The sequence below is a fragment of the Emys orbicularis genome, chromosome 4 (genome assembly GCF_028017835.1).
Source record: "Emys orbicularis isolate rEmyOrb1 chromosome 4, rEmyOrb1.hap1, whole genome shotgun sequence".
Lineage (NCBI taxonomy): Eukaryota > Metazoa > Chordata > Testudines > Emydidae > Emys > Emys orbicularis.
This window is the reverse complement of record NC_088686.1, coordinates 114,711,090-114,738,027: the sequence shown is the minus strand read 5'-3', so window position 1 is coordinate 114,738,027 and position 26,938 is coordinate 114,711,090. Positions and strand designations below refer to the sequence as shown.

Here is a 26,938-nt window from a genome sequence, read left to right as displayed (position 1 = left end):
TATGGGTTTTCATAGCTTTCAAGATTTTTCTTTCAGTATAATTGTCTTATGTCAAGGTGGCCAATCTTTTGGCCAATAAGTGCTGGATAGTGTACTTTGGAACCCTAAACTACTCAAACTCCTGAATGGTCATGGTAGATAGTCACATGGTTCTCAATGAATAGATGCCATCAGTCTCTCCTTTGAGAGGAATCTGCCATCCCACCTAAATAATCTGACCAGCAATGAAGAAATCATCCCTTTACACAAGAGACCTCACACACTGTCTTCCCTTTTTTGAGCAAGCTATCAAGAAACAAAACCTTCTGTTCTGCTGGTATCCTGGATTCCTCTGTTAGGGTTCAAGACTTGACATGGTACTTAAATAATGCTTATTCTTGTGGATGATCACCTGCCCACAGACAAGGAAGTACATCTATATTCAACTTACTGGATCTCTGTGACACTTGATATTGTTGATGACCAAATTACTCCTGTCCTGATCTCAAGAAGCTGCAGAGCCAAACAGAAATGCAGTGGAATGGCTTAGGTCCTTCCTCCTTGGGCTGAATCCAGAGGATTATTGTTGGGCATTTGATCATCTCCAGGGCTTTCCATCTGCAGAATTCAATAAGGCTTAATTCTCTCCCCTCACGTTATTCAAGATCAGTATGAAATCATTAGGAGAGCTCTCATTTACACCAAATGTTAAATAGGTCCATTTCTCAATACATAAGTGAAATTGGCTCACTACAAAGCAGCTGTCTTAATCTGGAATCCAGATAAGACTAAGGTGGTGCTGATGGGAAGCATGTTGAAGAACTTGCTTTGTTTTGTAGCATGAGCCACTATCAAGGGCATTTTTCCTTCAAAATAAGTTGGATGCCTAGATAATCACAGACAAATAACTGGTGACCCTATAGGACTCAGACCTGACTGTGGTGGTCTGTGCATTCGTGACTTCCTGCCTTGATTACTGAAATTTGTTAAATGTAGAAATGAAACCACATTCCCTTAAAAAGCTTCATCTGTTTAAAAAAAAAAAATGCAATAGCCCATCTACTTAACAGAACTGTTCACTTTGAACATGTGCTTCGCTGTCTGCGCCAACAGCCTCTTGAATTAAAAAACATTAATTTTCATGGGAAATGTATTCCTTTGGAACAATGGCGCTGTGGTGAATATGTGGAAGCTTGTGATTGCAGCAGACAGAACTTTCACAGGAGCTGGACCTGTGGAACTCACTCCCACAAGAGAAATGACCAACATCCTCACTAATAATTCGACAACTACACATAAATCTCATTTCTGCCTAGCTCACCCTCAGTTTCTCCACATAGGCCCATGCATGTGCACACAAGAGAATCCCTACAAACTAATCAAGGTTTATCTTTTACATTCTAGGAATGAAAAAAATATGTATTGTCTATCTTTAGATACTTGGTAGGTGCTCACATACTGTTGTATTAGAAATCATAAAAGAGATGTGGCTGTATGGTGAGTGGATAGAGATGATTGCAAATGAATCAAAGCATATGCTTCCTCAAAAAGGAGGCAGTGTTGGTAGGCTCTCTAACTTTTTGTATTGCTTATACATTCTCTGCCCTCACACCGAAGTTTTTCTGCAGCTCGACCAGTAGTAGAAAGTGGTAATGAAAAATTCTACTCTAGCAAATTTATCTAGTGCTGGTTTTAGTAAGTCTGTTTTGGCTTAGAGAATCATAACAATCAGATGTGGAAATACCTGTTAGACTAGATAACCAATCTTACTGCCATTGTGTGATTGCTCCTTACAGTATGTTTTTAATGCTTTTGTCCAGTTTTGGGTTAAATGTGTCAAGCAATTGGGCTTTCACTGCTTCCAGTTTGGAAGCTTAATTTTGTCCTCTCTCCAAAGAAAATTGATGTGAACAGTCAAGCTATTCAAAAGTAAAACTGGTTTTGCTGAGGGTGGATTTGGAGGCTCCACTTCAGGATTCCAACTGTAGGGAACACTTTTCTGTGCAACAGAGTTGGCAATTTCCCAGGAAAAACTAGTTGAAGACGGTGCAGGTAAATACCAGCTTAAACCCAGTTTAAACCTGGAAATTGGGAAAAATAATTGCATTAGCGTCCTGCAAGTTCAGCAACCATAGAACAAATCTTTTCAAACTAGATACATCCATTCAGAAGTTAGGAATAGGGTCAGTCTATCCACTACATCAAAGTTGGTCTGCTGCTGCCAAATGCTGCGTAGCCAAATGGCCCTGGACTGGTAGTCTGCAACTCTTCATGCTTCTGATTGTTTAATGCTTCAAGCCTACATCGCTTCCTTGTTGTTTTCTATACTGGAATGTTTTTGACTCTTGTTTATATAATATTGAAAACTGAAATGAGTCATGACTTGTTTAACCTTCTTGAGAAAATACCAAACCAAAATATATACATACATTCTGATGTTCTATATTATGACTATATTAGTATTACACCCACTGCAGTTTACTTTTTATTTGTACAGCCCTAAATAATCTATAAATCTATTGCCTTTTGTAACTACAACTTGAATATGTAACTAAAACTAAGTGTAATGTGGTGTGTATTAACTACAAATAAAAATAGGAAATGCCTTAAACTGGAACTAATTAGTTTTTTCCTGGGGCTGTAAAAAAATCTCTGATAAATGCCAGGTTATCCTTGCTGTCTAAAGTGCAAAATAACTTTCCCCCCTCAAGTTGGTTTCCAGTTTTATGTAGTTTGGATCCTTTAGTGAGCTAAGATAGTGAGGATGAATGGGTTGCTAGTAGTTCAAAGTAGCAATACTGCAACTAGAGGCATTCAGATCAATCAGCATTTGAGAACCTACAATATATATCACTTTGGAGCTGCTGTCAGTACAGTCCATACTGATGCCAATGTTGCATTTCTTTAGCATATTCCATCTGTGGATATGAAAGTAATAAGCTGTCTCTGGCTACCCTGTCGCAGCTCCCCACTCTGAAAAGCCATAGTCCCTCTTTTAAAAAGGTACTTAGCTGTATCCTTGCTGGAATACAATCTTCAGTAGGGAAAAATCTTTGCAGTGAATATTGGCTGAACAGCCTAGTGTTTAATTTCTGCTGTCAAAGTTGTGTTGCAAAGGATGGCTTAAAACTGAAATGGGTAAAATGTGACACTGAGACTTGAGTTCAAAGAACGTTAATCAGAAATCATGTTCAGGAATTTTTTTTTCTGAAGGCTGCGAGTTTGATCAGCAATATTTTATTTCCAATGCCCTTCAGCGAGCCTTTTCAATGGATGACCGCATCGCCTGGACACACGTTACTATTCCTGAGTCTCTGAAACAAGGAAAGGTGGAGGATGAGTGGTATAGCCTGAGTGGAAGGCAGGGTGATGACAAAGAAGGAATGATTAACCTGGTCATGTCATATGCGGTAAGCCAAATGCGTTTTTGCCCTCAGGATATGGAGGGTGGCTTTCTTAGGGATGGGAACAGAGGAGAAGTCTGATATTATAGAACAGCTCAGTAAACCATGTTTTGTCATGTTGATTTTATATTGTTGAAGCCTATTGATGTAAGTGAATCTAATATTTTTAACTGTTCTATCAATAAACACTGCCATTCTACTCAGTGAGATAGCTGGATATTGCACTTGCTGTATAGCATGTTATCCTAAAAGGTGGGCACATCATGAGTTGAAAGGAGAAAAATGGTATCCAGATTCTTTGAGGTTCTTCATATTTCCTGATTTTTCAAAAATGACATGTCCTCCATGCTGTTCTATCTACAGCTGAAGTTTAGTTTTTCTAACTGTGTGAAACTGTTGCTGCTTGTATAACGATATAACCCTTCACCCCCTACAAGCTTTCTAAGTAACCTGAATAGTAGTATTCTTGATTGTTTGTTTGAGTAGGCTTAACTAATCATTCTCCACTTTGAGTATTTTGAGTGCTCCTATAATGATTAAAACTAATCATTTAGGTTGACGGCACAGACAGCTCAAAATTCACAATGAACTTTTAGAGTAGCAGCCATGTTAGTCTGTATCCGCAAAAAGAACAGGAGTACTTGTGACACCTTAGAGGCTAACAAATTAATTTGAGCATAAGCTTTCGTGGGCTACAGCCCACTTCTTCGGATGCATCTGAAGTAGTGGGCTGTAGCCCACGAAAGCTTATGCTCATATTAATTTGTTAGCCTCTAAGGTGCCACAAGTACTCCTGTTCTTTTTAATGAACTTTTACTTTCACATGGAAGACTGTAGGTTTTATGCTCAACTGGAGACTTATAAATTTCATAACATCAAAAGTCATACGAGGCTAAGAATAGTTTAAAAGAACCTTTTGCGAGGGGAAGATGCTGGGAAATCTTTGTGCTGGAAAAATTAGATGGCTTTTGGTCCAGAAGGCACTCTTCAGATGGGGAGGACTCTACCACTTGTACTTGCAGTGAGTGGTGGAACTACTCTTAAGTACTCCTAATTGAGGAGTAAGGGTGGCAGAACTTAAGCAAGAAGCACTCTGCAAACTCAGGACCAACTTGATCTTGGGTTTGACTTGTTCAAAACCTTGGGATCCAAATTATTTTTATTGATCATGACAAAGATTCCACCATTTTTACAAACAGTTTAGATCACTAAAGGTAGGTATTGAATGACTTAAGCAGTGCCTGCAAAAATTGCCAATTAAAGAAAAAAATAACTGAACATGTTCAGAGAGCTCAAGGAGCCTTAGACGACATCAACCTTTAAAACACTATGCAAGCTGCAATACACCCCCTTGTGGACATGGATAATATGATTTTTTTGTTACCTTTGATCAGTGAGAGTATTGGTATTAATGGAAGTTGTATAGTGTCTAAATTGAGACTGCTTTAAACCAAATATTCACATTCTGTGGCTCGTCTAAATTAATCCAGCTGCACTCACTTGATTTTGAGAAATGACTTCCCTTTTAAATAGTAATGGATTAAAGCTCTTTATACAGAATTTACTCTATTGTAAAAACTTTACAATTTGTGAAATGAAGCAGAATTCATGAACATATACGAGAATTTTGGAAATTCAGATTATTTCCTACTTCTTACTAATGAATACCTCATTTTTATCTGGGAATTGTTACAAAAAGCTAGCTTAATTTGACATGGCTTCGTGGGTTATAGATTCGTTCCTTCAAATGGCAATTCATTTTGCGTACTCATTGACTTCCTGAAAAGTGATATTCATATCTATTATTGCCAGCAAACTGTTTGCTGTACTAGTCAATGTAAAGTGACTAGCGAGACTTGAAGGTTTTGCTCAAATGCATTGTCCGCTTTAGTTGTGTTTAACTGTTCTTTTCTGTCATCCTTTTGGTATCAAGTCCATACCAGCTGCCATGATGATGCAGCCGCAGCCAGTGGTGCTGATGCCCACAGTATACCAGCAAGGAGTTGGATATGTACCTATTGCAGGTATGTTCTCCATCCTTCCTTAAGGGTTTTGGAAAATTATTTTGGAGGTCTGAAGGAATAATAGTCTCTTGTGTTCTGTGTAGGAGGACGTTGGCAGTATCTTTTCTATGGTCCTTTCTCAACTGTGCAATGTTGAGGGGTGGAGGGAAGGCAGGAGAGCAACCAAACCCAAATATGGAGTCAGTCAGCTTTTCGTCTGTGATTTACATTGCATTAACTAAAGATGTGATTTATAAACTGGGTTAATTAAATCAGTCCAAAAAGCTTATTTAGGTTTAAACCAAGACTAGTCTACACGTGAGTTATTGCAGAACAAGGTAGGGTGTGAATTTAAAGCAGAATAGCTATTGCAGAATAACTTCATGCATAGACAAGCTCTACATACATTAGAAATCTGTTTAAGTTAAACTGAAATACAATTGTCTGAATATTGTGTATAAACATTTATTGTGTGGACAAGGCCTTAGGCTGGCACAGTGGAAGATCCCATCTTCACACGTCGGACGGGCTGTCAGTACCATAGGCAAGGTACATACTGAGAGGCTAAAAAGTGATGGTGTGCTACACAGTCCCCGAGTAGCAGGATGTTCCTGCAGTGACATAGTTAATGCTGTTGTTGAAGTCCTCCATTAAAGCTTCAGATTTAGTGCCTTTGAAATGAATTGGGGCAGTTCACACCTCTCTCATTGCTCTTATTTGTCTGTGCATACTCATTCAGGTAGTGCTTGCATCAATTCAGTTTCATTTATAATGCTTAGTCGCTCTTTTTAAATTAGTTTAAATTCTGCAGAAATTCAGAGGCTGCCAGAGAAATACTAAGATAGTATGCTGGCTACTACCAGCTCAAATGGATCCCTTACCTGAACCCACCAAAGATTGGGAGCATCATGGAGATCACTTGTATTGGGGGTTAAGGACGTGCTCTCTATTCCAAATTCCAATTTCTCATTCTAGAGTATGGCCAAGGGAAGTAGGAAGGTGCAATGGGGAATTCCCAAGGCACTGTGGTGCAGGAGAGGAATCTTCCCCAGAGGCCACAGAGGAGCAGCAGAGCTGCTCTGCAACTTGGGAATCTTGCCACAGGACTCAAGTAGTTTCTTTTGTATTTGTGCTCATCCTCCCAAGAGGATTTGTCAGTGAATCTATATGGCAGCAGGTCAATTGGACCCCAACTTCCTTCTGCACAGTGGTGCACAGGAAGCTTCCATGGAGCTGGGATCTGTTACTCAGGGAGTCCTGGCTCCTGTAGACTCTCCAAATCCTCTTTTGTGTAGCAGAACTGCTCTACTCTGTTGGCAGGGTCTTCTGTGCTCACAGAGGGACAGAATCTACCCATGAGTGCTTCTTTGCAATAGCATGCAGAATAAAGTTATTTAAAATGGCAGCCCAGGATACACAAGTAGCTGAAGACCAACTTTTTCTTCAGAGGGTTTAGCATAGACTTTCTCTGCTGAAATTCACTGTACTATTGTACACAACTGGGACAAGGAGAGAGCCTATACTTTGAAGCAGAGCCCCTTTATTTTTGTAAAAAAGTCGTAAAAGTCAATTAGACTGTGAAATTGCCTTTCAAACTTCGGAAGCAGCACTAAAGTATTTAATAGGCTTTTTGTGATATTTTATTTCTCACATGACATATGGTGTTTAAAAGTTTCATTCTGATATGATATGGACATGGATTCAGGTGCAATAGCTGACTCTAATATAATGTCAGTTTGTGTACATCAAAGGGAAAGACTGAATTCAGTGTGGGTTTTTTGGTTTAAGTTAATAAATGCATTCAAGTCCATGTGAATAAGTGACAGAATGGATAGGGCATGATCATAGCACCAAGGGTTGAACCCAAATTCTGATTCCAAACTCATTTATTAAAGTTAATATGAAGCTTAAATTCCATCAGGAATCTGGGTTACCTGGATGTGGAAGCAAATTTACTCCACAGTAGTAATGTGTACAAGACCGTTGAAATAACTGCACATACAAAAGATTGAAGCATTAAACAGTGAGTGTACTAGAGGTTTGCACACTTTGTTGCTTTAGTAGTCCTAGTGCATTGCACCCAACAGGGACTCTGGCATTCTTTCACTTCCCCCTTGTTAAGGAACCCCCTTGCAACACAGTTCCCTCCCTCATGCTGGTGGTTCTGGGTCCCCCAAGCCAGGGGCTCTTTGTGCACCACTGCCTTCTCCTTTCCACTCTCATTTTCTTTCAATCTTGAGGAAGAAGTCTTTCAGGGCAGCAACATTTTAAACTGTATCAGGAACTAAAAATGGGGAGGAGGAAGGGTATTGTTATGTAGCAATGTGTTTAATGGCTACCAGCAACTGGTTCTTTGATCTATAGACAACTAAGAGAGGTGGTTGAAGCTGCTGGCTCTGCTAACCAGATGCTGAAACTGCATGTGCCCCACTTCTTCCTTTCAGCTTTGATTCTCTCTCACCCCTCCCCCCAAAAAAAATCAGTAGGGTTCTGTCCACTGGGAGAGCATTCTCTGAAATCTTGGAATTCATCAGTTCCAGCATTCAAAAGTTATTGTGTTACAGAGAAATGCCATTTAATTGAGTGTTAGACCTCATTTCATCAGCCAGCTAACTAGTTTTGACTATAATTCATATACTCTGAAGTGCAATTCCATTATGATGTAAACCAAATGCATATGTAGTTCTTGCATGTTTCAATTAGAATTTAATATTTTTTTTATTGTAGCTTCAAAATCATTAATGTAATAAAAAAATACTTCATATACAGTACTTGTGAATTTCAGTGCTCCACAAACAAGAGGGTGTGAATGGGTCCTGGGAGATTACAACTGAATGCTGTACAGAATTTCTCAAACAGCTCTACAAAAAATTGCAATGCTAGCCTGTCTGGCCCAGTCCTATTGCATGTTGTAGTAAGGACCATGCCTACACTAAGAGTGCTCTGGCAGTGCTTAATTTGTAATGAAAGAGGTGCCAGGGCTCAAGCAATTTTTTTACTTTCATAACTGATGTGGCAAGCCCAGAGGTGCTGGGGCTTAGCCCTGGCACAAATTAAGCCCTGAATACTGGTATACTATACTAGCAAAGTACTGGTGTGAATGCAGCTATAGTGGCAAAGTTGCGCGTTGCGCTTTGCACTTGTGTAGTAAAACTAACCCCTACCAACAAAACAAGTTATACCATTAAAAGCACAGGGGTGTGAAGACATGTGGTCCCTGACCTGTATTAGCAGAAGTCTGTAATGTAGATCTGACCTGAGACTCATTGTCACATGCGAACTAAGCTTTCCTCAGAGTTGAAAGATTAGTGCTTTTCTGTAATCTGATGTGCACACCATCTAGTGTTGTCTGCCCCTTTCCACTTTAATTTGAAAATATTTTTAAAAAATCTTTTGAAAAACTTTTATTGGTGAAACTCTTCAAAGCAGAAAAGTACAGAAATCTGAGATTTAGTGCATATGACCTTATTTATTTCCTATATTAAACGTCTAATTTCCTAACTCATATTTGTGTAGTATAGAAGTGTCCTTATCTGGTAACATACCTGTACTGGTATGGGTGGTGTAGCACACTTATGCCATGGCTATGGAACACTTGTATGTAGTACTGTACTCATTATTGCTGCATTTGTTTTCAGAGTTAACTTGTTGCTTCAGTTATTACTGTGAATGAAAGTATTAGGAAATCCTGCTTCTCTACTTAAACAATTCTTTATTTTTCAGACCATCATGAATTGCTTCCTTTATTTAACAAATGTCAGATTTTTCCACTTCAAAAAAAAAAAAAAAAAGACTCCAAAGGTGACTTAGAAGAAAAATATTACGAACAGTTTAATGGTTTTTATTAAATACTTCTGATTTTTTTTGGGGGGGGGGGGGGTTTGAATTCCAAATCAACTTTTTTTTAATTCAGCTCATTTTGCACATGGCATCTTTCCAGGTTTGCATTTGATAATCTCTGGAAGCTTGGACAGGATCTCAGAGAGTCAGAACAGAGCAGAGTAGAGAGAGACTGAATGTAAAGAGTAATCGATATGCCAGTTGGTCACTTTGTTTTTTAAAGTGACAGTAAACAAACCTCTTCAGTTACTCACTGGTGATATCTTTAGGATTTTTGAGTGTTTAAAACAATTCCTGGGAAAACCATTCTAAGCAGAGGATTTTCTATGGAAATGATAGTGATAATGGCTCTGGCCAGTTCATAATCAGAAATGCCTTTAGGGATTTTTAAAAAAACAAAATCAAGCAGTGGAAATAGACATAAATAGAGGAATGATCCACAAAGGAAAACTTCAAGCATTGCCTTCATTGGATCCTCACTGAGGTGGCTTGTGAGCATTGTCCTCTAGTATTGGTCATCTGGAGGAGCTGTCATCCAGGTGCTAGCTTCTGGAACTTCCTGTGGAATGCCTGGACACTGGAGAGTCAGTTCATAGTGCTGACTGTCTAATGCCACCTGTTCCTCTTCCTGACAACAGGTAGAGTTCCTTCACTGCCAGCTCTCTGCACTGCTCTTTCTTCTGACTTTATTCTCTATTTCCAGAGGTCCAAGTAGGAAACCTTCTCCTATAACTCACTTTCATGGGTCAGCTGTACCACACACTGGAGAAGAGAGTTCTGTGCCCCAGGGGCTCCAGAGATCAATCTCTGTTATCCAGGATACAATTAAAGCTCCTCCTGGAGTCCCTTCCCCTCAAGTGCTATCTGCTTGTCTCAGCTCTAGATGATACTTTAAACCTACTAATGCTACACTTTGGAATCCCTCAGCTTTGGACAACTCAAGGGGTGAATGAGCATACCCTTATTGACCACTACCATCTTGTCCTTCTGAGTGGTGATATCACAGCCTCTGCAAGTTCAGTTTCATCTGCAGTGTAGGAACAAGGAAAGAGTTCCTAGAATGACATTACCTCAGACCAGGGGGTCTTGGACAGAATAACTTGTTTATAGTGTCCAATTCCATTTCACTTTTACTGAAGGGTGTTCTCTCCAGATTTTAAGAGATGATACTACCATGTATAACTACAAAGGTGGAGCCTGCTTATTGCTTAAAGATATGACTATGTCACGGTGGTCAACATTGTCACAGAATCTGTAAATTTTGCCACTTATATGGACTGTGCTGCTGCACATTAACAGTTTTAGTTCACTTTGATCAGCTGCTGTACATTAACTGTTTGTTAGTTTGCTTTAACCTAGTCCTGTTTCAAACAGGACTAGCTCAAAGTGAACTAATGAACTGTTAATGCATGGCAGCATAGTCCGCAAGGTCGCAATGACCATATCATGAAATTATCTATTTTTTACCATTAAGACTGCTGTGAATTATGCATAATTTTACCATATCATCATCATCATCATCCATACTTATGGTAGAAGGCTATGAATTTTTGGATTGGTGTGTCCATTACAGCATGCCCATAGTTCTCAATCTCCTAGGGATAGACAGTATTGTTTTAAAATATCCCAACAGGAGATCTTCACTAACTGGAGTGAGATATTTCTTTCATTCCACAGCACGTTAGAGATGATGGGAACATCACCCGTGGAGCTGTAGAACCCCATTTTGGATTCATCGGGTTTTGTACTCTGGCCTGCTAGAACTTCCAATCTTTCTTTCTCTGCTCAGTTTGTCAGATCTCCTGACCCAGAAGCTTTTACATCCTGATTTGAGCTCTTTGCCTAGTGGTTGGTTAGTTGAACAGTTTAGATTGAATTTAAAAAGACCAGAAAATTCTACTTGAAAGGAGGAAATATTCCACCCGAAAATTCACGTTCTGTGAAATGGACCTGGTTCTCTATCTGGGCAAGATTAAAGGATCTGAACTTCATTATTATTCTGTTAATCTTTTATTGTGAACTACTTGTTTTACATCAAGCAATCTAATCTCTCCTTCAGTTTGGTCAAAGTGCACCTGGCTTACAATTTCACTGGTGCAAGATTCCACTATATTCTCTAATCCTACGTGAACTGAACATAATTATGTCATTGTGTTGCCTATTGTTCAGGAGTTACCCCCATTCTGGGACTTGTGTGGTGCCTACAAACACAATTTTAGCAGCTCGAATGTTTCCTGGACCATCTGTCTTTGAAGACTGCATTTCTGGTCATGATCATGTTGGCTTGAAGAGTGAGAGCTATGTATTAATGGTTCAGCCATTATATATAGTGTTCCAGAATGATAAGATAAAGGTATACCTGCATTTCAAATTCTTGTTGAAGGTGACCTGTGATTTCCACATAAACAACTTATCAGCAGGGAAAGCTAGGCTACATTGTTAGTAAGGTTTTAAGTTACTGCCTGACCAGGGCTTTGTAAAACACCTAGCTGGCTGTTTTATTTGTAGCATTATCTTCACATGCTAGGAAACAGTAAAAATTTCCAAGCAGATCAGAATCTCTCCACTAGTTCATGACATATTAAGGTACATTTTACAAGGGCCCCAAATGCATGCCTCAGAAAAGTCTCCATTGTTAAGAGATGCAAAGACACTACCTGAAGGTCCATCCATATTTTCACTTGAAGTAACACTAATAATTTGGCCTGTAGATCAGATACTCTGAGGCAAACAGCCTTGCAATCAGATAAGACTCTCCAGATCCACCCCCTTTGTGTCTGGGGACTTCTTGTCAATTGCCTGCAGTGGGGAGTCCATGTAGAATGTGTTTTGAAGAAGATACAGTTACTGTTATCTCACTCAAGATTGTCAAGTCTGACAACATATTGTTAGTGGAAGGAACTAAATATCAGTTGGGGTTACATCCTCTGTTTACTTGAGTGAGATTGGAAGGACATAGGTAGGATGCCCCAATTGGCACTTCTCAAGAAGTTCCCTTGCCTTCAAAGTGAATCCAAGGCCACAAGGCATTTAGCCATGCTTGTCCCATTCCCCTTAATGGGAATCATAAAGAGAAAATCTTACACAATGGGGTTTATGAAGTGTTTATGTCTACACTGCAGTTAGACCCCTGTGCCTGGCTGACTTGGGCTAAGGGGCTGTTTAATTGTGGTGTAGGGATCTTGGGATGCAGCCTGAGCTCCTCCCACCTCTCAGGGTCTTAGAGCCTCGGCTCCAGCTTGTGCCTGAACATCTACACGGCAATTAAACAGCGCTGCAGCTTGAGCCCTGTGAGCCTGAATCAGCTGGGTAAGCCACAGGTTTTTAATTGCAGTGTAGACATACCCTTAATTTCTCCCAGCGAACTACATCTGCAATTAAGTAAATAGCCACTAGGTGTCATTCTGTTCCAGCAATGATCTTGCAGACTGATTCCTAAGTGAAAGTTTTGGTGATAAGGCTTTTTTTTGGTGACTGAAATATAGCAATAAACACTGCCTCGTGTTTGGGTTTTAATGTCTATTCAGAAAAGTTAAACTGCTATTCTTTAAAAAAAAAAAACTGTAAAAATGTCTGACTTCCACAATTTGTTCAATTTAAAAGAGAAACAACTTTCTAATCAAAGGTTTCAGAGTAGCAGCCGTGTTAGTCTGTATCCGCAAAAATAACAGGAGTACTTGTGGCACCTTAGAGACTAACAAATTTATTAGAGCATAAGCTTTCTTGATTATCACTTCAAAAGTTTTTTTTCTTACTTAATTGGCCTCTCAGAGTTGGTAAGACAACTCCCACCTGTTCATACTCTCTGTATGTGTGTGTATATATATCTCCTCAATATATGGTTCACTCTATATGCATCCGAAGAAGTGGGTTGTAGCCCACGAAAGCTTATGCTCTAATAAATTTGTTAGTCTCTAAGGTGCCACAAGTACTCCTGTTATTTTTCTAATCAAACTCAACCTGTTATCTGAAAGTCAAGCTATGATCTTTCGGGTTCATTCATCAGTAAAAGACTCTGCATTTGGAACTTAGTGCAAGCAGGACTGTTAATCATGATGTGCAAGCCAGAATAGAATCTCTCTCTCCCTCAGCCTTTGTAGTACTAACTGGAGTAAAAAGTAGGGAAAAAATGGTTTGTCACTACAATAAGTGGATGAGACTCGAAATATACACAGGAAGAAAATGTTGAGTAACAAGGGATCATTTTCCCACTGTGATGGGGGAGATGCGCAATACTGGTCTAGAGCAGAAATACTAATAGAATATTTCTGTATGATATTAAACTTCACTTATGAACATTATTTTTGTTAGTAAGAAAAGCATTTTATGCCATCCAATAACTAGTGTTCTCTCCTTGATTTGCAGAGTGGAGCTGTGGTGGAGGTTATACTAGTGTTTTGGTGAAACATCTAACTTTCAAAGCACTGTGCTTTTAAAAAACAAACAAACCGCTCCCCCTCAACTCTGTCATGCAAGTTCAGCTAGGCACGTGATCTACAGAGTGATATACCCTCACAGTCCCAGTCACTTAGGCCCAGACCCTCAAAAGTATTCAGGTGCTTAACTCTCAAATGACTGGGCTGATGAGCTAGTAGTCTAGCAGAGGCAGTAGACTTAAGGCTTGTCTACACTGGCACTTTACAGCGCTGCAACTTTCTTGCTCAGGGGTGTGAAAAAACACCCCCCTGAGCGCAGCAAGTTTCAGCACTGTAAAGCGCTAGTGTAGATAGTGCACCAGCACTGGGAGCCACGCCCCTTGTGCAGGTGGGTTTTTGTTGTTGTTGTTTTGTTTTTTAGAGTGCTGGGAGAACTCTCCCAGCGCTCTGCCGCGACGACACAAGCTACGTTAAAGCGCTGCTGCAGTAGCGCTTTGATGTTGCCAGTGTAGACTAGCCCTAAGCAATAGGAGCTTGCTTCATTGAATAGAACATCTACAGCCAGCTAAGGAGTAGCGTTAATAGGCTCTAAAGGAAGTTCACTTCTGATTGACTAAGGCTTTATCTACACTGGAACCGGAATGACAAAACTTGTCATTCAGGGGTGTGAAAAAAACATTTCCCCCACATTTGCAGATGAAAAACGCCGGTGTGAACAGCGCTTTGACGGCAGGAGAGCTTTCCTGCTGACAAAGCTACCGCTGCTCATTGGGGCTGGAAGTTTATCATCAGGAGAGCTCTCTCCCGCTGACAAACAGCAGCTACACTGCACTACACTTTTAGCATCACGGCTGTAGCAGCACAGCTGTGTTGCTAAAAGATGTGTGGTGTAGACATAGCCTAAGTCAGAACTACAAGACGTTAAAAGTGGCTCGTTAGGGCTCCATCAAGGGCATAGAGTATCTCTTACCAATGAGGCAAATCTAATCTTAGCTTATTGTGCCTACACCTTCTTGCACATCTTAACGAGAGATGCTTTAATTTATGCACACTCATTCTTCTGAAATTGTAAACTCTGATTGCAGTGACCATTTTTTAATGAAAAGCTCTCTGATAGGAATAAAAAAAATTAGTCTATTACAGTATGAAAGCTGAGGGCTAGTATAATAGCTTGTCTGTTAAGATCTACAAGTCGCCTTGCTCTTAGTCCACATCAGTATTAAATATTTGTATGCAGTGCTATAAGGATATGTTGCCTTTCATGGAGAAAAGAAAGTCACTGCCACAAGGAAATTGCAGTCTAGGTACAAAGCTTTCCTTCTGATCACCACTTCTGTAAAACCACCTCACTATATCTTCAGGAAATCTGATCTGACTGTTGCAACAAGGTACGTCTAATTAAAAGACACTGGAAATATGAAGGCTGGGATCCATAGTCTAACAGCTTTGTATCTGAATTTGCCTGACTCTCATCCTTGGAGGGTAAACTGTTCATTTCCTGGTAAAAAGTAGATTAATGTTTCTTTTCCATGTCTTATGTCTTATTCCTTTCCTACCTATCCTCAGGGCTTGAGTACTTTGCTCTGGGTAAGTCTTCTGAGCTCTTATCTCACCCCACCATATTGGATCGAGAATCTTTGCACGAGCTCATTGAAATTGCTTTTCGTTTGTACACGACATATTGTACCACAGAGCATTGCACTTGGATGTCACAATACAACAGTTTTAATACATCTGTTTTAAGATTCAAAAGCCTCTTTGCCCTGTTGCAGGTGCTAATGGCCTTTAAACGTTTCTTTTTTTCTTTTTCTTTCCAGAGACTTCAGAAATAAACGGGATTAGTTATAGTAGTCTACAGATTAAAAATTATTAGTTTTAGGATTTTTAAACTAAAACAGCATGAAAGTAGTAAAGTTTTCCTGTATACTAAAGTCATTGATACACAAAGGCAAGCCATGCTGGAAAGATGTAGAACAAATTCCAAAGTCATTGACAGCATCTGGTTCAAGTAGTCTTGTGGGCTAGTTCAGGTAGCAACCATTCTTAATGTCAACAAGCACTAATTTTGCAAGTGTACCTTTTTTATAGGGGGAGAGAGGACTATCCCAACCCCTGCCACTGTTAGGTTTTTGTTTTTTTACTGTGGGAGTGGAGGGGACTTCAAAAACTTTGGAAGCTCATGTACTAACAGGTTCTCCAGTGACACATTGACAAAGCGTCCTTTCCTTTCTTTCCCTTCCCCACCCCTCTTACCTTAGCAGGCTGAAGCCTTACACCTTGCATTCTCATGGGTAAACTTTTTCACCACCATGTGCCTTTTGGAAGCAATATTCGTTTTGATTATTAGTCTTAGCTACGTCATCTGATGCCTATTTCTGTGTGAGCACTACTCAAGGTAGTTGGGCTTAGATTCACAAAGGTACTTCGGCATTGTGATGCTGAGGCGTGCAGCACCTTCCTTTTGGGAACCTAGGAAATCACAGGAACACACTGATTCGCAAAGCCTGAGTTAGGCACTTAGGCTCCTTATACACTGAATGGGGAGAGAGAAGTGCCTTAGACCACTATTCACAAAAGCCAGGATGCTAGACAGGAAGCCATCCAAACTAGCCAATGGGAGATGCCAGTAAGATGGGTATGTGCTAAGTCCCTCCCCTCTCACTGAGATAGATGCCTCAGTTTGGACTGCAGGGGGTGCCTATCTCTGCTACCAATTTTCAGGTGTGAACACTGTAGTTAAGCATCTCAGGTGTTTTTGCAAGAAGGTAGCCAGTGGAGGAGGACCTCTAGCTTGACTTTTAGCCCAGTGGTCAGTACTCATCTGGAATATGGGAACTCCCCCCCCTCCCCCCCGATGAAAACAGATTTGAACAGGCATCTGCCACCTCTCAGCTGAGTGCCCTAACCAGTGAGCTATGGGATATTATAATATGGGGATCTCTCCATTTCTTTTGTTGAAGCAGTTCCACTGTGGATGAATAATTAGTTGTTAGAGCAGGGGATTGGATTCTGGATCTACCGCATCCTGGGTGAGTTCTTTAACCACCAAGCTATAGAATCATTCTCATGCTTGTGTGGGTCCATCTCTGTGCTCTTTATCCCCTCTCCCCCCCCGCCCCCCACAGTGACTAATTATTTATCCACAGTGGAACCCTAACCACTGGGCTACAAGTTATGAGGGAGGTCCTCCCTCAGCTGTTTTGTGTGAACTTGCCTGAGGTGCCCAATCCGGTAGGCTGTCTCTGAGATGCTTACTAGGCCCTGTGCACGAGTTAGCTGGTTGAACACCTGTCTTTCCTGGTTAGTGAATCATTCTGTTGCTTAGATGGGATATAGGTGCCCAGACCCTTACAGTGAGGCAGCAGTGTGCATGCCCAGAGGCAGAAACAGGCATCTAGGGAACTTTTTACTGCAAAAACTTAGATGCCAAGTGAGGTTAGGAACCTACGGGATTCAGCATGAATTCTGTGAATCGCATTGAAGCCAAAAACTGGGACTTTTGCACCTAGGCACTTCATTCTGTGTTTAAGTCTGGAGTTTAGGTACTGTGGTATTTTTGTGACTCTAGGCCTAACGCACTGGTTTAACAGACGACTCCCTTTCTCTTGAATAGTTTGTCAAAGTGATATACACTGACAAATCCTTAATTTTGAACTCTCAAACAGCTATTGTGACATCCTCAATTTGAACTTAGTATAAAAAGTCCAGTCCAGTGCCTTCATGAAGGGCTAGATTTCTTCTTAAATAAATCAAATGTCATTTACTAGCATCCTGAATTCCAGATAAAATGGTGTAAATAAAATATAAAGCAACTTGATTGGCTTGGTTCTACTATCTTAGTTAGCCTTGCCAGAGCACCAGAATTATTGTGGGATTGGAGAATGTTCATGTTTTCCATAGATGTCAGTTCATTTTATAGTTAATGCCATAACTGGATATGTTGAGACAGAATTTGATGTTCTAAAAATAAAATTATGGCCTATAGTTTTTAGCACCAAAAATCCCGACACAAGTGTGTCTTTGTACAAAACAAACATTTTGGGAAATTTTCAAAGGTATGAATGAATTAGGCAAAAATTAGTTGGATGCCATCAAAAAGCTCCCCCCAGTGGCATTTCCACAGAACTATTAAAATGGTATAGCCTGCAAGGAGCTATTGTATGTAGAGTGTCATATTTCATTGTTAAAACTTTTGAGGAAAAGAAATGACCATAAGGCACTTGACTGAACTAGAAACTAAGAAGCAAAATATTTGTGTAATGCATTGTGTACAATCTGGATAAAAAAATTTCCCCTTGCTGCTTCTACTGCTGTTCTTAAATGACCACAATATGCTATCAACTGACTTGCTATTTTACATGTTCATTTTATATTATTGGAATGTCATCGCTTGTGCCAGCATGTTTCCCACTGCAGTCACGCTGATGCTTTAGAGAACAGACTCTCCACTTTTAATTTATAATACTTTCTATGTAGTACTGGAAGCAAGAGCATAATGGCAGTGTGCAATTCCAGCTCCTCTGAAAACGTTTAATACTGTTATCTTCTATCTATGCTTGTGAATGAAAAATGAGCTGTTACACAGTATATGTTAAATTAAGTTATAAAATTGAAGCTACTTAATGTGTTTTAGTTAAAAAAAAACAAACTCTTAACCTTAAAATTGTAATTCTTTAACAGGAAGATTGTCATGTAAATTGGGAGTGATATTTGATTTTTATTTTAAAAAAAGTATTCTTTAAATTTTGAAAAACTATATAGAGAATATACAGTAAATGAGACAAAAAGTAAACGTTCATCATGGTATTTAAATATCACTCTTTGTTTTATGGTACTCAACATAGTTGTGCTTGGACTAATTTTGTGCATCAAATGAATTTAAAGTGATACAAAATATTCAAAACCACTTGTCTGCAGTTTGTGCAATAATGAGGGAGAAGATGGAGTATTAGAATCGTTAGGAAAGAAAAATATATTAAACTCTAAAGCTGAGAATACTTATTCAGTAGTGGTTTTACAAATGTTTGATTCAAGAGTTAATACATTCTGATGACAGTAGGAAAGGAAACCTTGTGGCCTTTGTGATTCTGACTGTGACAAGACATACAACTTTAAATTTGTGGATTAGCTGATCTGTTTCTATTGTTCGTGAATCACTTCAGAAACTAACTGGAGTGATACTGCCTTTCTTTCTTGAGTAAGATTGTTATTGGTTGTGCTATTCACCTGATGCTGAATCTGTGGTTTGTTTGTTTTTTTAGTATTTTTTTAATGAATCTTTTAAAACAGTTTTACAAACTGTGTCTAGAAACTGGTGTTCTATTAAAAGACAACCTGTGGTTGAAAATTAAGGTTTTGAGATCATTTGCACCCCAACTATTTTTTTTGACAGTGATAGTAAGAGACCAAAACATTTGATTGATTGGATTGCTTTACCCATGTGTGGTGTTGTCTTCCTTGTGCTACACGGAAGCCATCTTCACTGATGAAGGCTTTAGACATGTATACTTAGTTTGTGATGTTTCTGTCAGTTCTAAGTCAAGCTTATTTAGGATGGGGCAAGGTGCCTGATGGGCAAAGCCCTTCATTTTTGTATTTTATGGATTTATTTTTCATCCAAATTTTGGACCATTGAAGTACATGAAAATGCACATTCTGTTAAGACTCCAATATATTACGTTAGATAGATCTGTCTGTTAACAATAAATTAGTCTAAATGTAAATGTGACGCTGTCTGTTAAAGTAAGGCAATGTAGTGGAAGATACACATGCACAGATGCATGTGCATATGTGTATGTACTGTTAATATACAGTTCATGAAATAAGTCACAGCATTAAATAGCTTTTACTTTCAGTTCTCTTAGTTATCTCTATTGGTTTTTTCCCTTTCTTCCTGTCCCCCAATATTAACCTGGACTTTTATCCAGAAGGCTGTGAAGTAAAGTTTTTGCACCAATTTTCCACCTGTTTTTTATATTTTTGTAATAAACACAGATATAGTCCTGGATGGGGGAACTCCCCCCACCCCCGAAAAAAGGGCCTTTGTGATGGGTTACTTAAGATGGATGATTTTTAAATTGCTTTCATGTAGGTCTTTGAAAAAGGAAGGCAATGGAGCAAAACACCTTTTTAAATCACTGAAAAAGGAGGAATGGTTGGAATTGGAACACTTTTTGTGGTGCATTGGAAAATGTGGGTTCACTAACTGAACAAGACTCTTGTTTAACTCTTGCATGTCTTGGGTTTGTTTATGGAAAGCAGGAGGACTTACATTTTATTAAGGTATGGCCACATTCATGAAGCAGCGTGGTCTTAGTCCACAAATCTTCTATGGAAAGAAGAGCAGTGGAAAGCAAAATGTTAACTGAAAGATGTAGTTCCTGAAAAGTTTGTGCAAATGGCTGGTTTCCTGCCTGCTTGCTTCAGAGTTGTGATGTAGAGACAAGTTTTTGGTGGAGTTCATTTTTGGTAAGTTCTCTTACATATCTGAAGGCCTATGCCAACTAAAGAGATCCTCATTCACTTGCTTTTATTATATTTCAGTCTTTCAAAATCTACAAAAATTCTTAATGGTAAAATGTCAGGTCTTATCGTCAGTAAGGTCAAAGATGATGTCTCTTAAGGAAGGAAAACTTTTACTGGCTTTTATCAGCATTCCCAACATAAGAAAGGCCATACTGAGTCAGACCAATGGTCCATCTAGCCCAGTATCCTGTCTTCCAGCAGTGACCAATGCCAGGTGCTTCAGAGGGAATGAACAGAACAGGGTAGTCATCAAGTGATCCATCCCCTGTCGTCCAGTCTCCGCATCTGGCAGTCTGAGGCTTAGGGACCCTCAGAGCATGTGGCTGCATTCATGGCCATCTTGGCAAATGCCATTGTTAGACCTGTCCTTCAGGAACTTTTTTTAGTTCTTTTTTTAATTCAGTTATAGTTTTGGCATGCACAACATCCCCTGGCAATGAGTTCCACAGATTAACTGCGCATTATGTGAAGTATTTCCTTTTGTTTGTTTAAACCTGCTGCCTATTAATTTCATTGGGTGACCCTTGATTGTGTTGTGGTGTTCACTTTCTCCACACCATTCATGATTTTATAGACCTCTATCATTTCCTCCCTTAGTCATCTTTTTACCAAGCTGAATAGTCCCAGTCTGTTTTAATCTTACCTCATGTGGAATCTGTTCCATACCTTTAATCATTTTTGTTGACCTTCTCTGTACCTTTTCCATTTCTGTATGTCTCTTTTGAGATAGGGCAACCAGAACTGCATGCACTATTCATGGTGTGGGCTTACCATAGATTTATAGAGTATCGTTATGATATTTTCTGTTTTATTATCTATCTCTTTCCTAATGGTTCCTAACATTAACTTTTTTGACTGTCATTGCACATTGATCAGATGTTTTCAGAGATCCATGATGACTCCAAAAACTTTCTTAGCTGAATTTAGACCCCATTTTGTATGTATAGTTAGAACTATATTTTCCAACGTGCATTACTTTGCATTTATCAACATAGAATTTAATCTGCCATTTTGTTGCCCAGTCACCCAGTATTGTGAGATCCCTTTGTAACTCTTCACAGACTGCTTTGAACTTAACTATCTTGAGTAATTTTTTATCGTCTGTAAACTTTGCCATCTCACTATTCACCCCTCTTTTCAGATGGTAAATGGATATGTTGAACAGCACTGTCGCGGTACAGATCTGTGGGATACACCATTATTCACCTCTCTTCCTGCTGAAAACCGACCATTTATTCCTACCCTTTGTTTCCTGTCTTTTAACCAGTTACTGATTCATGAGAGGACCTTCCCTCTTATCCCATGACAGCTTACTTTGCTTAAGAGCCTTTGGTGAGGGACCTTGTCAAAGGCTTTCTGAAAGTCTAAGTACACTATATCCACTGCATCACTCTTCCACATGTTTGCTTGACCCTCTCAAACAAATAATAATAATTTATTTCCCTTTACAAAAGCTGTGTTGACTCTTTCCCAACAAATCATGTTTATCTATGCATCTGATAAGTCTTTTCTTTGCTATATTTTCAACCAATATGCCTGGTACCAAAGTTAGGCTTACTGGCCTGTAACTGCCAGGATTGCTTCTGGAGCCTTTTTAAAAAAAATTGGAGTCACATCAGCTATCCTCCAGTCATCTGGTACAGAAGCTGATTTAAGTTGCAGGTTTACATACCAAAGTTAGTAGGTCTGGAGTTTCGTATTTGAATTTTCAGAACTCTTGGGTGAATACCAGCTGTTCCTGGTGACTTATTACTGTTAATTTTATTAGTTTGTTCAAAGACCTCCTGTATTGACACCTCAGTCTGGGCTAGTTCCTCAGATTTGTCACCCAAAAACAGTGGCTCAGATGTTGGAGTCTCCTGGGCTCTCATCCTATGCAGTGAAGACTGATGCAAAGAATTCATTTAGTGTCTTCGCAATGGCATTGTCTTCCTTGAGTGCTCCTTTAGCACCTTGATTGACCAGTGATCCCACTGACTGTTTGGCAGCCTTCCTGGTTCTAGTGTACTTAAAAATGTGTTTGCTGGGTTTATTTTGTCTTTTGCTAGTTGGTCTTCAAATTCTTTTTTGGCCTGTCTAATTATACTTGATTTGCCAGAGTTTGTTCTTTTCTAGTTTCCTCAGTAGGCTTTGACTTCTAATTTTAAAAATATGCCTTTTTGCTTCTAAATGCTTCTTTTACTCTGTTTAGGCATGGTGGCCTTTTTTTAGTCCTCTTCATATTTGTTTTAATTTGAGCCTCTATTATGGTGTTTATAAAAAGTTCCCGTGCAGCTTGAAGGCATTTCACTCTTGTGACTATTCCTTTTAATTTCCATTTAGCTTCCTCGTTTTTGTGGTGTTCCCCTTTCTGAAGTTAAATGCTACCTACCGTGGTGGCTTTTGTGGTATTCTCCCCTTCCTCTTCTCTCCCCCCCCCGCCCCCCCCCCCCCCCACCAGGGTGTTAAATTTAATTATAGTATGGTTGCTATTACTGAGCGGTTCAGCTGTATTCACTTCTTGGACCACATCCTATGCTAAATCATGGACTAAATCAAGAATTTAGTGGGTTCCAGGTCTAGCTGCTCCACGAAGCAGTCATTAATGGTGTCTAGAAACTTAATTTTTGCATCCCGTCCTGAGGCGACATATACCCAGTCAATATGGGGATAGTTTAAATCCCCCATTATTATTGAGTTTCTTATTTTTATAGCACCTCTGATCTCCCTGAGCATTTCACAGTCACCATCAATATCCTGGTCAGGTCGTCAGTAGTATATACCTTCTGATATACTCTTATTATTCAAGCATGGAATTTCTAATAATAGAGATTTTATAGCAAGTTTGATTTATCTAAGATTTTTTACTATATTTGACTCTGCTTTCTTTCTCATATACTGCCATTCCCCTGCCAGCATGAGCTGTCATTCCTATATATTTTGTGTCCTGATGTTAGTGTCTCATTGATTGTCGTCATTCCACCAAGTTTCTGTGATGCCTATTAAATCAATATCATTATTTAATACCAGGCTCTCAAGGTCACCTATTTTAGTATTTAGACGTCAAACATTTTTGTATATGCACTTATAAAATTTGTCACTTTTTAGTTGTCTGCCGTCATGTCATGTAACTGAATGGGACTCTCTCATTTGACTGTTTCTCCTCAGTTCCTACTTGTACTTTATCAACTTCTATCTTTCCCTCTTTACTAGGCTATAGAGAATCCCCATTAATAGATCCTCCCCTATAGGATGTCTCTATCTGAACCGTGTGCTCCTCCACACCTGTCAGCTTTCCTTCAGCCCTTAGTTTAAAAACTCCTCTGACCTTTTTAATTTTACATGCCAATAGTTTAGTTCCATTTTGGTTAGGTGGAACCTATCCTTCCTGTATAGGCTCCTCCTTTCCCCAAAAGTTCCCCAGTTCCTAATAAATCTAAAACCCTTCTCCCTACACCGTCACAGCATCCATGCATTGAGACCCTGCGGTTCTTCCTATCCCTGCACATGGAACTGGAAACATTTCAGAGAATGCTACCATGTAAGTCCTGGACTTTAATCTCTTACCTAGCAGCCTAAATTTGGTCTCCAGGACGTCTCTCCTATATTTTCCTATGTCATTGGTACCCACATGTATCATGGCCATCAGCTCCTCCCCAGCACTGCACATAAGTTTGTCTGGATGTCTCGAGCGATCTGTAACCTTCTTGCCTGGCAGGCAATTGACCATGCCGTTCTCCTGGTCATAACAAATCCAGCTATCTATATTTCCAATGATTGAATCCTCCATTACCATTACTTGTCTCTTCCTAGTAACTGGGATTCCCTCCCATGGCGAGGTATCCTCAGTGCAAAAGGATACACCAGTTACATGGGAATTATGTTATAAGGGCTCTATCACTAACATGTCTGATAGTATGAATTTTTGTATGCTGGCTCTTCTTGATAACAATCTTGTTCAGCAGCTCAAACTCTCTGGATTTGACCATGCTGCTGCAAATACAGCTACCACCTGACATTCTGGATCATGGAGGGACATTTTAAATAAAAATCACATCCCTGGAATACCAGTTTAAAATAAAATAGGGTCAGAAGAACAAATTAACTTCTCTAATTTAAAACCAAATTTGATACAAAAAGGTTCTTTATTTTATAAGCCGCATAAGCAGGAAACTGATGTAGTGTCCAGTACTCCCCAGTCAGAAAGTTTTTTAGTCAAATGATGTCTTGTACAACAATACCATAGTTTAGAATGCAATTAATTGAAATTATTACAAAATTCTTTACAAAGGTCTTTAGTGCACCATCCTTGGCTACCAAGATTAGCTTTATAAAAATAAACTGTAACTTTGCAACTCTTTTAGTTGTGTTTCTGAACTGTAGGCATGATTTGAATTATTTACAAGGTCATCAGGTGATGGTAAAAACGTACTTTTTATATGGAGCGTGCATGATTTTTTAGGAACTTGTTTCAGAAAGCCCTGGTTTTAAATATTCCTCTCCATATTACACTGTAAATTTTTCTTTCTTGACTTTGATAGTACTGTGACTTAACAATGTAATGCAAAAGTTCTAAAATAAAATATCTCTGAAGTGGTTTCTGTCCTCTGCCTTAAAAACTGGGAGACGCAGTAAGGTCAAGGAAAGTGTCAGTCTATGGGAATAAAAACCAGAATTCCTCATCTTGCAGCATAGCTCTGATGTCACATGTTGAACAATTGGATACTATTTATGCGAGAAGAGACATGACCTCAAAATTCATGGTTTTTTTGTTCACTTATATCTGCTCCCAATCTACTTGGGAACAATGAGTTACTTTAATGCATTCCTTTTTTGATGTAATGGAGCTCATGTTCATGGAAATCCCCTTTTATCAGAGCTCTCTTTATTACCCTTATCAAGAAACATGACTTCGGACATCAGACTATTCATATAGGATCAGGGTTTGTCCTTAGTTTATTTTGTTTTCAACAATGAAATTTTATTGCATCGAGTTCATTAGTGGTATGGCCTTTACGTGTAACAAAAAGATCCTGCAAACCATGAGATAAACCCATAAGGACTTAATAAAAGAGTGCGAACACTGTCTTTTTTTTTTATGATGTTTTTTGTGTAGCCTGAAATCTTAGTACCTGGGTGCCTCTTCTAAAACTGTAGAGCCTGCCTATGCTTGCCTTATTTGTCTAGGTCTTTATGCCAAGCCCATCGCTGCATTCACTGAGTACTTCTGGAACATTGCGCAGAGGGTAATAGTGTGGCTAGTATCAAAATGTAATTATAGGAAAAGTCTTGTTTGCCACAGTCAGATGACTTCCCAAATATCACAATGTTTTTTCATCTACAAATATAGTCAACACTTTTCTCTGAAATATGTAATATAAAGACCCTTTTGTGCCTATTTCATTTGATCAAGAATGAGCATTTTATTATTCATGTAGGAGGAATTTTTAATTTCCTCTGTTTTTGTTTTCAGGAATGCCTGCAGTCTGTAACCCAGGCATGGTACCAGTGGCAGTGCCACCTCCTCCAGTCAACCCTCAGCACGTGTGTAATGAAGAGGATCTGAAATCAATCCAAGACATGTTCCCCAATATGGACAAGGAAGTAATTCGTTCAGTGCTAGAAGCCCAGAGAGGGAACAAGGATGCAGCTATCAACTCGTTACTTCAGATTGCAGAAGAGTTATAGACCCCAAGCCCTGCATTGTCTCTGTTCTTGATGCCACCTTTATTTTGACTTGCCAAGCCAGGGATTTAGCTAGAGGAAGAATTTCCTAACAGATTCCTGTGAGCATTCTGTCTAAAAGAGATTGTACCCCTTTTTCTCCTTGGATATTTGCACATTTTTTTCACTTTTTCTTCTACAGTTTGTTTTACATATGTTCTACAGAAGCTTTTTTGTTAATACCAGCCTTATCATATGTGGCTATATTGCTTTCAGGGGTGTGTGGGTATGCTGCTTTTTTCTTCCTTCTCTCTGTTTGAAAACAAGACCATGTTCATATGATCTCTCTTAACAGTATGCAGTACAGGATTTACTGCTCTGTCTGTTAGATCGGAAGAGTTACGTTTTCTGGGAGTTGGATTTTTTTCTTTACTTACTGCTTTTAATAAAATGTTGTTGTTTCAGTAAGCCACCTGTTTCTGCCAGAGATATAAAAAACGATTACACAATGCCCTTTGGTTTGTCCTGTGGTGTTCAGTTATTGCTGTGAATAGTCCAACTATCTTTAACATAGTTTTAAATTTACTAACAAGCTGGCTTTCTTGTTGTAGTCTTTAGTGTTTCTAATTAGGTAGCCCCACCCACCTATCCTCGTGATTGGGCACCAAAGCAATATATATCTGTTTGGTGGGCATTTGGGGGCTCAATCCTACCATGTGATGTTGCTGTATTAGTAAAATCTGCAGGAAATGGTTTTCTATATACAGCAATACACACTGTGCATCAGAGGACAAGATTGGGCCCTAATGTGTTCCTGCAGTTACTTGCACTCTTCTTGCTTCTACATTCCTGTGATTATTCCAAAGGATGAATGCAGAAGGAAAGAATTTATACCTGGAAAATTATGTATAAAATAAGCATTTAAATATTTAAGGAGCTGTCTTGTAATAAGAACGTTTTTTGGGGGGGGAGGGTTTTTTTTTTTTTTTTTTAAGTATAGCATTTGTTTTAAGAAGAAACATGCTACACTCACTCCTGTTTTTCAGCAAAACTGTCTTTTTGCATGGAGAAAAAATTACTTTTTAATGAGGAAAGGTTTTTTGGTAGTCTGGAATAAGGAGTAAGCAAAGAGCTGCAGAATCTTCAGTAGGTATAAAGTTTTTAAAGA

At 39.2% G+C, this 26,938-nt stretch overlaps 1 protein-coding gene across 2 annotated transcripts in view; it reads left to right on the top strand.

Annotated features, from left to right (window-relative positions):
• TOLLIP (toll interacting protein) overlaps positions 1-26,689 on the top strand; it is a 48,683-nt gene extending 21,994 nt beyond the window's left edge. For both annotated transcript variants that reach the window (XM_065403206.1, XM_065403205.1), the window contains 3 exons: positions 3,237-3,389; positions 5,317-5,407; positions 25,580-26,689. In XM_065403206.1, the coding sequence (XP_065259278.1) occupies positions 3,237-3,389; positions 5,317-5,407; positions 25,580-25,794 (459 nt within the window). In that variant the 3' untranslated portion in view covers positions 25,795-26,689. The remainder of the gene's footprint in view (positions 1-3,236; positions 3,390-5,316; positions 5,408-25,579) is intronic.
• The last annotated feature ends 249 nt before the right edge of the window (positions 26,690-26,938 follow it).